The sequence below is a fragment of the Staurois parvus genome, unplaced genomic scaffold (genome assembly GCF_062004578.1).
Source record: "Staurois parvus isolate SC_StPar_1 unplaced genomic scaffold, SC_StPar_1.0 ptg002385l, whole genome shotgun sequence".
Classification (NCBI taxonomy): Eukaryota; Metazoa; Chordata; class Amphibia; order Anura; family Ranidae; genus Staurois; species Staurois parvus.
Genome location: NW_028320181.1, coordinates 68,955 through 81,816, shown reverse-complemented (window position 1 = coordinate 81,816; position 12,862 = coordinate 68,955). Strand labels below are relative to the sequence as shown.

The 12,862-nt window shown below is 42.4% G+C and overlaps 1 protein-coding gene across 1 annotated transcript in view; it reads left to right on the top strand.

Annotated features, from left to right (window-relative positions):
• LOC149431143 (tyrosinase-like) overlaps positions 1–12,507 on the top strand; it is a 65,323-nt gene extending 52,816 nt beyond the window's left edge. Inside the window, exons 3-5 of the mRNA XM_089665870.1 lie at positions 2,469–2,682; positions 9,716–9,854; positions 10,279–12,507. Coding sequence (XP_089521996.1) covers positions 2,469–2,682; positions 9,716–9,854; positions 10,279–10,486 — 561 coding nt within the window. The 3' untranslated portion in view covers positions 10,487–12,507. The remainder of the gene's footprint in view (positions 1–2,468; positions 2,683–9,715; positions 9,855–10,278) is intronic.
• Positions 12,508–12,862: the final 355 nt, after the last annotated feature.

Below are 12,862 nucleotides of genomic sequence, written 5' to 3'. Positions count from 1 at the left end.
TGGAAGGTTGTAATGACACATGGTGGTGCAGGGTGTAATGAAAACCTTTTAAGTAAAAGGCCTGCTTCATCCACCTCCTGGCTTGTATACAGTTTTTGGGGAATTTTCAGGCATTTTGCCAAGGCACCCCTGAAGAAACCTAAAGGCACCCTGGTTGAAAAAGGCTGCTCTAGACCATTCTGAGTACACGCTATTTGTCAGTACCCTCTGGATGAGCTCCTGTAGCCAGTTTTCTATCCAGGTACATACTTTATCATCAATGCAAACAGACATTAATTAGTAAATTAAATATTTATGGGGAACTGTGCTGAATGCTTCGGTGAAATCCAGATACACCACATCCATCACAGGCATTTCTCTGTCCAGATTAAAGCTGACTTCCTCAAAGCATATTAAGAGGTTGATCTCAGACGACTGATCCTTCATAAATCCATGCTGGTTACTACTAGAAATATTATTTTTGTCAGCAAATTATTGTATAGTGTCCCTTATCATCCCCTCCAATAGTTTACATACTATTGATGTTAGGCTGACTGATCTGTAGTTTCCTAGGTCCAAATCTTTCCCTTTTTTTCAGTATTGGTACCATGTTAGCATTTTGCTAATCAGCTGGTACCATTCAGTCAGTAAGCTGTCTTTAAAAATGAGGAATATTGGTCTGGCTATAACATGGCTAAGTTCTTTGAGGACTCCTGGGTGAAAAGTAGGCCACATATTAAGCAATTTTCTTTCCTGCAACCACAGGTTTTCTTGATTTGTTCGATTTTCCACATCAACACATTCAGTGTTGATGGGGGAATCCCTCCTGTGGAGCTTTTGTATTTTGACAGCGGTTTCCCAGCCATCAGAATACAATGATCACTGCTAGCGCTACACGGCAGGCTGGTAGTACTGAAGGCAATTGATGGATCGCCTTCAGTGCAACCAGTCTGCCCATATGTGGATTGAAATTCATCCGGTCCCTGCCATCTACGGCCGGCTTGAATCACCTGGTCTGGGTGATTTTTTCTTATTAAGTTTTTTAGTTTTTTTTGAATACTGGATTCTGTTAGTCACAAGGATACAACCAATACAATGTCTTGTCTGTTACACCCCTCCGTTCCATTCATATAAACTGGAGAGAAGAATGGATTTAATACAATGGCCTTCCCCTTGACACTTGTAACCAACTTTTTATTCTCCTCCACCATGTGTCTCTTTTTGTCTATTTTAACTTTCCTGATCAAACTCTTACATTACTTATTGTATTCCTTGTACGTTTTTCCGGAAACCGTATATGTGGCCATAACCTTTGATACTATACCTCCCGACACGGCAAATAAATCGCCAACTTCACTCACAGAGGTGCCAGCTAAGCGGCACCAACAATTTGCCCTCTTTGAAGCTCAGTAAGCTCTGACATGACTCCTAATTACTAGCAACGCATGCAGCGAATGAGGAAAGTGAGGCTTCCCACCTGTTAGCTAGGTGTCTCATCATACAGCGGAACCAAGAGAATGTTCCATCACTTCCCCTTTCACTGCCAAACATAGCATCACTTTCACACCTGCCAATCATGGAGTGTTTCCATTTCTTTGTCTAACCCCCTGTATATACATTATATACAGTCAGTGGGGGAGGGGAGCCCCTTCTAATGTGGATAACTTTAGATTTCTCAATATTGAACCTCCTCTGTCTTATAGTTCCCCATCCACCTCAATGATGTCACATCCTGTGATGAAGTGAGTCCCCGGCATTTTTTGTCATCAGCAAACCCTGATATCGAGCTCTTGATATAAAGATTGTAGAGTAGAAGGTCAAGAACGTGGTGCCAGCCTATGATGGTGACTGGGGACATCTTTGGGAAATGCCATTGGAGGCAAGGCTATAAGGCTGAATGTGAGGGGTGTCCATGGCTTTAGGAGCATAACCTCCTTATATATAGTTCATGTATATTGTATCTTCTGTCCTTTAAAGTTTGGAATTAGAAATGCTTCAAAAATATAAAATGTATGTTTAGCCAAAACCTTTTTTTACAATGTTGTAGTTTCGGATAGAATAGGGAAGCATTGAAAGCTCTGCCAGGTCACGTTGTGCTGTGTGCTTACCATTGGACCATCGGGGAGATTTGCATTCACTTCTTGTCACAGAGATACAACAGGAAGTTACAGGAAATCTCCCAGAATGAGTGGAGTTCCCCTCTTGGACAGCTGTCTGTGGAACAAGTGTCCCCAATGAAAGATTTACACTGACCTCATGTTCTGGGGACAACCTTCATATTTTAGGTCACCCAATAATGTCTACTCCAGTGACAATGGGCAGCAATACACACCTAGAGTGATGAATCTCCTCAATGGGGACACATTCATAAAAACATCACAAAGAGTTGAACGTTTCCCACTTCTTTTCTGTAGATGCACTGTGAATAAAATAAAACACATTGACCTCCATAATATCTGCCAAGTTTACTGTATCGTCTTTCATTGAAGGCAATTTGCAGTGGCTTCGATTTCCCCGATGAATACTGTCCTTTGGCCGATGAAGAATATAAATGGGAAAGACTACACCGGAAGCCGGGAACCACACCCTACGCGCCCAACCTGCCCACCTTCGAGGATGTAGATAATGCGCTAAAGCTGGAAGAATTGGATACTCCTCCCTTCAATGAGACATCCATTCTCAGCTTCCGGAACGCCCTGGAAGGTACGGCCGATATCTCATGGGGTAGCTATGATTGTAATATTTGTATTTGAAATTTACATATTTATGGGGTTTATAATCAAGCTGCTGATTTGTTGATTTTTATTTTCGGCACACTAAAGTGCAGAGTGGGGTGAATATTATTATTATTGACTAGATCTAAATATCTAACAGAAGAAACAGAAATTCAATATCATGGAGACATATTATGGGATGTTATTTCTCAGTCTTTTTAGTAACTTCTCAATAAAAACAAATCTAACTAAAATCCAGCTGAGAATGACGGAGATGAGAAGGCCTTGGGAACCGGGAAAACCAACCGCAGCGCTCAGTGCCGACAAAGGCAACAGATGATGTACAAAAGGACAGGAAATATGCTGAACAAATACCGGACTAATTCATCAGCTACTAATGTTTCATGTGAACAGCTTAGAGGATGAAAGGAAGCCATTGTGCGCTGCTAGAACCCCCAGAGCCCCCAATGTGTTGTGTCTCGTAGTCCCACCCATCTAGCCTAGGGACCACCAGCACAGGAGAACCGACACCCACCATCTTGTGCAAGTCCTTAGACTTAGATAAGAGTCATCAATAAAAAGAATGATCCCCTCCATATATACACAAGAAGAGACATTTCTAATGATATTGGTGCATCCAGCCAAATCCTCCCTTATATAAAGGAGATATAGACTCCAGAGAGAGAGATATCACCCCCCCTCCCCCCCGGGTACAAATCATTAGTAAGACCTCATCTGGAATATGCAGTTCAGTTTTGGGCTCCAATTCGCAAAAAGAACATTGGGGAACTGGAGGAAGTACAGAGAAGGGCAACCAAACTGATACGAGGCATAGAGGAGATCAGCTATGAGGAGAGATTAGAGGAACTGAATGTATTCTCTACTGAGAGGAGGAGATTAAGGGGGATATGATCTCCATGTATAATACATAAGGGGGGATATGATCTCCATGTATAATACATAAGGGGGGGATATGATCTCCATGTATAATACATAAGGGGGGTATGATCTCCATGTATAATACATAAGGGGGGTATGATCTCCATGTATAATACATAAGGGGGGATATGATCTCCATGTATAATACATAATGGCTGATATGATCTCCATGTATAATACATAAGGGGGGATATGATCTCCATGTATAATACATAAGGGGGGATATGATCTCCATGTATAATACATAAGGGGGGTATGATCTCCATGTATAATACATAAGGGGGGTATGATCTCCATGTATAATACATAAGGGGGGTATGATCTCCATGTATAATACATAAGGGGGGATATGATCTCCATGTATAATACATAAGGGGGGATATGATCTCCATGTATAATACATAAGGGGGGATATGATCTCCATGTATAATACATAAGGGGGGATATGATCTCCATGTATAATACATAAGGGGGGGGTATGATTTCCATGTATAATACATAAAGGGGATATGATCTCCATGTATAATACATAAGGGGGGATATGATCTCCATGTATAATACATAAGGGGGGATATGATCTCCATGTATAATACATAAGGGGGGATATGATCTCCATGTATAATACATAAGGGGGATATGATCTCCATGTATAATACATAAGGGGGGATATGATCTCTATGTATAATACATAAGGGGGGGATATGATCTCCATGTATAATACATAAGGGGGATATGATTTCCATGTATAATACATAAGGGGGATATGATCTCCATGTATAATACATAAGGGGGATATGATTTCCATGTATAATACATAAGGGGGGGTATGATCTCCATGTATAATACATAAGGGGGGATATGATCTCCATGTATAATACATAAGGGGGGATATGATCTCCATGTTTAATACATAAGGGGGGATATGATCTCCATGTATAATACATAAGGGGGGATATGATCTCCATGTATAATACATAAGGGGGATATGATTTCCATGTATAATACATAAGGGGGGATATGATCTCCATGTTTAATACATAAGGGGGGATATGATCTCCATGTATAATACATAAGGGGGATATGATCTCCATGTATAATACATAAGGGGGGATATGATCTCCACGTATAATACATAAGGGGGATATGATCTCCGTGTATAATACATAAGGGGGGATATGATCTCCATGTATAATACATAAGGGGGGGATATGATCTCCATGTATAATACATAAGGGGGATATGATCTCCATGTATAATACATAAGGGGGGATATGATCTCCATGTATAATACATAAGGGGGGATATGATCTCCATGTATAATACATAAGGGGGGGGATATGATCTCCATGTATAATACATAAGGGGGGATATGATCTCCATGTATAATACATAAGGGGGGATATGATCTCCATGTATAATACATAAGGGGGATATGATCTTCATGTATAATATATAGGAGGGGATATGATCTCCATGTATAATACATAAGGGGGATATGATCTTCATGTATAATATATAGGAGGGGATATGATCTCCATGTATAATACATAAGGGGGGATATGATCTCCATGTATAATACATAAGGGGGGGTATGATCTCCATGTATAATACATAAGAGGGGATATGATCTCCATGTATAATACATAAGGGGGAGATATGATCTCCATGTATAATACATAAGGGGGAGATATGATCTCCATGTATAATACATAAGGGGGGGATATGATCTCCATGTATAATACATAAGAGGGGATATGATCTCCATGTATAATACATAAGGGGGATATGATCACCATGTATAATACATAAGGGGGGATATGATCTCCATGTATAATACATAAGGGGGGATATGATCTCCATGTATAATACATAAGGGGGATATGATCTCCATGTATAATACATAAGGGGGGATATGATCTCCATGTATAATACATAAGGGGGGATATGATCTCCATGTATAATACATAAGGGGGGATATGATCTCCATGTATAATACATAAGGGGGATATGATCTCCATGTATAATACATAAGGGGGGATATGATTAATATATATAATACATAAGGGGGGATATGATCTCCATGTATAATACATAAGGGGGATATGATCTCCATGTATAATACATAAGGGGGGATATGATCTCTATGTATAATACATAAGGGGGGGATATGATCTCCATGTATAATACATAAGGGGGATATGATTTCCATGTATAATACATAAGGGGGATATGATCTCCATGTATAATACATAAGGGGGATATGATTTCCATGTATAATACATAAGGGGGGGTATGATCTCCATGTATAATACATAAGGGGGGATATGATCTCCATGTATAATACATAAGGGGGGATATGATCTCCATGTTTAATACATAAGGGGGGATATGATCTCCATGTATAATACATAAGGGGGGATATGATCTCCATGTATAATACATAAGGGGGATATGATTTCCATGTATAATACATAAGGGGGGGTATGATCTCCATGTATAATACATAAGGGGGGATATGATCTCCATGTATAATACATAAGGGGGGATATGATCTCCATGTTTAATACATAAGGGGGGATATGATCTCCATGTATAATACATAAGGGGGATATGATCTCCATGTATAATACATAAGGGGGGATATGATCTCCACGTATAATACATAAGGGGGATATGATCTCCGTGTATAATACATAAGGGGGGATATGATCTCCATGTATAATACATAAGGGGGGGATATGATCTCCATGTATAATACATAAGGGGGATATGATCTCCATGTATAATACATAAGGGGGGATATGATCTCCATGTATAATACATAAGGGGGGATATGATCTCCATGTATAATACATAAGGGGGATATGATCTTCATGTATAATATATAGGAGGGGATATGATCTCCATGTATAATACATAAGGGGGGATATGATCTCCATGTATAATACATAAGGGGGGATATGATCTCCATGTATAATACATAAGAGGGGATATGATCTCCATGTATAATACATAAGGGGGAGATATGATCTCCATGTATAATACATAAGGGGGAGATATGATCTCCATGTATAATACATAAGGGGGGGATATGATCTCCATGTATAATACATAAGAGGGGATATGATCTCCATGTATAATACATAAGGGGGATATGATCACCATGTATAATACATAAGGGGGGATATGATCTCCATGTATAATACATAAGGGGGGATATGATCTCCATGTATAATACATAAGGGGGATATGATCTCCATGTATAATACATAAGGGGGGATATGATCTCCATGTATAATACATAAGGGGGGATATGATCTCCATGTATAATACATAAGGGGGGATATGATCTCCATGTATAATACATAAGGGGGATATGATCTCCATGTATAATACATAAGGGGGGATATGATCTCCATGTATAATACATAAGGGGGATATGATCTCCATGTATAATACATAAGGGGGGATATGATTAATATATATAATACATAAGTGGTCCCTATAGTGAACTTAGAAAGGTTTCTTCACTGGAAAAGCTGTGAAAATGTTGAATAGATTCCCTCAAGAAATATTTCTGGCCATCTCGGTAGATTGCTTTAAAAAGGCGCTGAATGCACACTAACCCGAAGTGCACCAAATGGAAGTGAATAGTTATATTCATAGATAATAACACCCGGGGTACGTCTCCAGGGAGTATCTGATTGCCTCCTGGGGCATCAGGAAGGAATTGATCTTCCCGTGCTTGAGCATTTTGAGGTTTTTTTTGCCTTCCTCTGGGTCAGCTGTTGGGTTTTGTACTTTCCTCAGAGCATACTGCTGATAACCGGCAAGTGTGAAAGTAGAAGTGTACACAGATAATCAGTGCAGGCCCAAAAGTGCCTATCAGTGCTGCCAATCTGTGCTGCCAATCTGTGCCAGTCAGTGCTTCCTATCGGTGCCCCTCAGTGACGCATATCACTGCAGCCTCATCAGTGCCCATCAGTACCGCCTCATCAGTGCTGCCTATCAGTGGCCATCAGTGACGCCTCATCAGTGCCGCCTCATCAGTGCTGCCTATCAGTGGCCATCAGTGACGCCTCATCAGTGCCGCCTCATCAGTGCTGCCTATCAGTGGCCATCCGTGGCGCCTCATCAGTGCTGCCTATCAGTGGCCATCAGTGCCGCCTCATCAGTGCCCATCAGTGCTGCCTATCAATGCCCATTAGTGCTGCCTATCAGTGCCGTCTCACCAGTGCCCATCAGTGCAGCCTCATCAGTGCTGCCTATCAGTGCCGTCTCACCAGTGCCCATCAGTGCAGCCTCATCAGTGCTGCCTATCAGTGCCGTCTCACCAGTGCCCATCAGTGCAGCCTCATCAGTGCTGCCTATCAGTGCCGTCTCACCAGTGCCCATCAGTGCAGCCTCATCAGTGCTGCCTATCAGTGCTGTCTCACCAGTGCCCATCAGTGCAGCCTCATCAGTGCTGCCTATCAGTGCCATCTCACCAGTGCCCATCAGTGCAGCCTCATCAGTGCTGCCTATCAGTGCCGTCTCACCAGTGCCCATCAGTGCTGCCTATCAGTGCCATCTCACCAGTGCCCATCAGTGCTGCCTATCAATGCCCATTAGTGCTGCCTATCAGTGCCGTCTCACCAGTGCCCATCAGTGCAGCCTCATCAGTGCTGCCTATCAGTGCCATCTCACCAGTGCCCATCAGTGCAGCCTCATCAGTGCTGCCTATCAGTGCCATCTTACCAGTGCCCATCAGTGCAGCCTCATCAGTGCTGCCTATCAGTGCCATCTCACCAGTGCCCATCAGTGCAGCCTCATCAGTGCTGCCTGTCAGTGCCATCTCACCAGTGCCCATCAGTGCAGCCTCATTAGTGCTGCCTATCAGTGCCATCCTACCAGTGCCCATCAGTGCAGCCTCATCAGTGCTGCCTATCAGTGCCATCTCACCAGTGCCCATCAGTGCAGCCTCATCAGTGCTGCCTATCAGTGCCATCTCACCAGTGCCCATCAGTGCAGCCTCATCAGTGCTGCCTATCAGTGCCATCTCACCAGTGCCCATCAGTGCAGCCCCAACACACATCAGTGAAGGAGAACAATTACCTGTCTGCAAAATTTTAGTAAAGAAAAATGTTTTTTCATAATTTTTTTTGTTTGTTTGTTTAGCAAAAAATAATCCCTCCCCCCCAGTGGTGATTAAATACAACCAAAAGAAAACTCTACTTGTGTGAAAAAATTATAAAAATGTCATCTGGGTACAGTGTTGCATGACCGCGCAATTGTCACTCAAAGTGCAACAGCGCTGAAAGCTGGCTGGGGCAGGGAGGGGGTATAAGTGCCCGGTAGGTGAGGGGTAAAAGGCAAAGCTCACCTTTTGTAAAAAAGAATAATAAATGAAGATCTTTTTACAGCTAAAAAATGTGCATTTATAATGTTTTGCCCTGGAGTATTGCATGCGTGATTAGCAGATCCTGGGTGCAATGTCAGGCTCCTGCAGACTCTCAGTCAGCTGTATGCTCTCATCTCCCGGATGGACAGGCAGAATCAATGAATTATGAGAGCGCTCATCAGCGCCCCCGCAGTTATCTGCCGCAATGGCAGATGGTACTTGTAGTCTATCCATTCACTGGAAACTGTGAATGCATGATATGTAGCCCTAACCCCTCACACCGCACTGTTTTTGAATTGTGGCAGAGGGTTCTGGGAAAGGGTCCCCCGTCCCCCTATCACAGAGGGGAATGCTGGCTGTGGGAGGTGGCTACATAAGAGCATGTTGAATGTTACATGAATATGAATGTTTCCTGCCCCTAAAGGGTATCCTTTAAGGTACGCAGGTGCAAGCAGCCTTCAATCTATACCAGGTGTATCAGTGGGGACCAAGCAGTGTGAGGAGTTGCGGCAGAACAGGGGACCCATCAAACCAAGCGGCTCCTCCAGGGGTAGCGCTACATGTACTGTATATAGAGGTTTCTGATGGATTTGTGATGTGAAATAACTTTGTAACTATGTAATTATGTAAGCTTCATTTGTTGACACTCCAATGTCCTCTCAAGATACAATGTACTTACGGACGATCCATCCATTTTCTTTAGGGTTCTTGTCACCAGATGGGGTGACAATGAAAAGAAGTTTACACAACCTGGTCCACATATATCTGGGAGGTACCATGTCCCAGATCCCCATCTCCAGCAATGACCCCATCTTCCTCTTACATCACGGCTTTATCGATAAGTAAGTATTAGAAATGTCAAGAGACCTGATACAAAAAAACGCAATAAGTCATTTTCAGAAACTTTCAGCCACATTGACTTTCATTCACAAAAGAGACCAACAATGAAAACAATGCCCTCCAGAAGTGGTAGGCTGCCTTTCTGTGATGGTAGATTACAAGGGGATGAAAGGGTTACTTTCCCATCTTCATCTACTCTACTCTTAAATCTTTAGGTGGATATTTGATGTATGAATATCAATATCTTCTCTCCCTCTGTCTATGGAGTCCAATGCCGGCTTGGTGACTGCAGATCACTCCTCTCCACTGGTGGAAAACTCCTTTGTAGATTCTGTCAGTCTGGAAAATGTTGAAATGGTTTAAAATGTAGAAAAAAGTGTATTTTTATATCTGCTGTAATAAAACAGGTAATGTCTTTTTGTGCAGGATCTTTGAAATGTGGGTAACGAGGTACAACAAATCTCCTGATGACTACCCTGAAAACAATCAGTTGGGTCAAGGGCCAAATGATTGTGCAACGCCATATTTCCCGTGTTACAAGAACAAAGACTTTGTATGCAGTTCAACAGAGTTTGGCTATCAGTATTCATCCTTCCTCAGAAAACCGCCCATGGGGCGCCAGAGTTACCAATGACCTGAAGATTTGGTTCCATGTTGTATGATTGATTTATGTCATCTACTTGCTAGAAATAAACTGATATGTAAACTGTCCACAGAGACTCAGATAGGAACATCACCTTGTGGACACCCAATGGTGGAGCCTCCAGTCATCTTCAGTTCCATCTTCAGTTCCATCTTCACATCCATCTTCACATCCATCTTCACATCCATCTTCACATCCATCTTCACCCCGGTGAAATGTCCATTACTTTCCTGGTATGAGGAACATTCTTCAAGTTCTCCAAGAAACCTAACCAAGCACAGCAAGAGTGGACAGACAGACAGACATGTGTTTGGGGTGCCTGTCCATCGATTGCTGGAGGCCTGTGGACATCATTATTCTCAGATCAAATGACTGGAGTCCTCTTCTCTCAGAAATAACATTTCTATACTTTGCTATTAAGATTAAAATACAAATGAATGTGTTGCAGAAGTTCCTAATTTTCTAGACGTCTTCTGTCCAACGGCAGCAGATTGTATCAGAACTATTCCTTTCTTACGTTTCTGAATGATTATCCGGGAAGTGACTGCTATGTGTGACGTATCTTTATATTTATTCCTATGCAGGGTTAGGGGCCTTCATACAATTTCCTCCGAAATCTGCATCTCAGGTGATGCAGATAAACAAACCAATCATCCAGATCAATCATGGACACCGTGCCCAGAGGGCAGCATGGAAGACTTTGAAGTTTTAGTATAATCCTAATCTATAAAATATTATACATTCATAAAAATACACAACGAGGCTGTGATCCCCCTAAACGCAGTTATATACGCATGATGTATTCATTAAAAAGTCACGAAAAGGGAAGACTTGGCCACTAATATGGTCCCGAGCTGCCAAGACCTCAATATGCACACTTTACAAAGAAAACAGAACTTTCACTGGTATCCATCCCAGATAGACTCCGAACTCTTTCCCTGACAGCTGGCAGTAGGTGCTGGAGATGCCGGACACGTGGAACGATCCAACATATATGTAGTGGTATTGCCCCCTTATCCAACCTTCTTGGTGAACTGTCCACACACCAATCTACCGCCTTTTGACATCCCTTTGTTTTTAGGTCTACCTCCATGCACTTCCTGTAAGACGTGAACCATTGTTGGCCATGTCCTGATGGCAGTGCAATGCTTGGTAGTCCTATCTTGGAGAAGAAACACGAACCCCCTTCTGTAACGGAACTCCACTTCTGGATCAGGGATGTCAGGAGGATGGAATATCTTACAGCCACCATTAGAGACTCGGCTGACAAATACAATGGGGTTCGGAAATTGGGGCATACATTGGAAGATCCTATCTAGCCTACCTTCATATAATCTCTTCAGCACCCCTACTAACCCAGACATTGGGTGGGCCGCACTTGGGCCCTGATTGGTACTCAAGGACTCGGGATGTTCATCTCTCTGCTCCCCCCTTCTCTACTACCCTTTCTCTTCCTAGTATTCCATCTTTCTTTCCTTAGATTCCTTATCTCTTCAACTAGATTTCTGCTCCACTGGCTGACCATTAAAGTGGTTGTACACCTTCCATATCCCCAGTGCAGTGACTGGCCTCAGGTGATGCACAGAGATTAAACAAATCCTCCTACATAAGTTGTACCTTTTTATCTGCAGCTATCTCTTCTCTACATCTATTCAAAGTGCTGAATTAATAAAGCTTTGTTCATATTTCATGTCTGAGGTTTACCATTGCTTTACACTCGGCCATTTTCCACCCCCCACAGCGTTCCTTCAGTCACATTCTTACCTCGGTAGTTAGTGTTAGACAATGGTGGAAGATTGGGCTGCTGGGAATCTTGGCTTCATCTGGGACTCGTTAGAAGAACTCTTGTATGTCTATGTAGGTTACGTCTCATGGCTTCCAATGGGCACATTCTGCTTGGTGTCCTCCAATGTTTGATATGCTCGCTGTCTTAGCCACGCCTCTTCTCTCTCTATTGTAACTTTACAAAAATATTCCTAATAAAAAAATCACAAAAAGCAAATGTGACTTCATATCAACCTCTTGTATTTATGTGTATAACAAACCAAGGCTGGGGGAGGGAGGGCCACCAAGATGGCGCAGAGGGAGGGGCTGACCAGTGGTTTCTGCTCCTTCACCGTCCAATCCTAGGCTGGAGGAGAGTGGCAGAGCTGATTCATTCTCTGGAATGGATGGATACAAATCTGTGATCAGGTAATGGAGCCCCATATATGTAATACATGTTTGTATATTGAATTCTGGGGGGGGGGGGCGGAGAGGTTTTCAGCCCCATATATGTATTTAGTTGCACATTTTTCCGTTTTTCTGGAATTCAGATTTAAAGGCTAAGTTCACCTTTTTTGGCAGAATTTTCATAATAAATAGAAT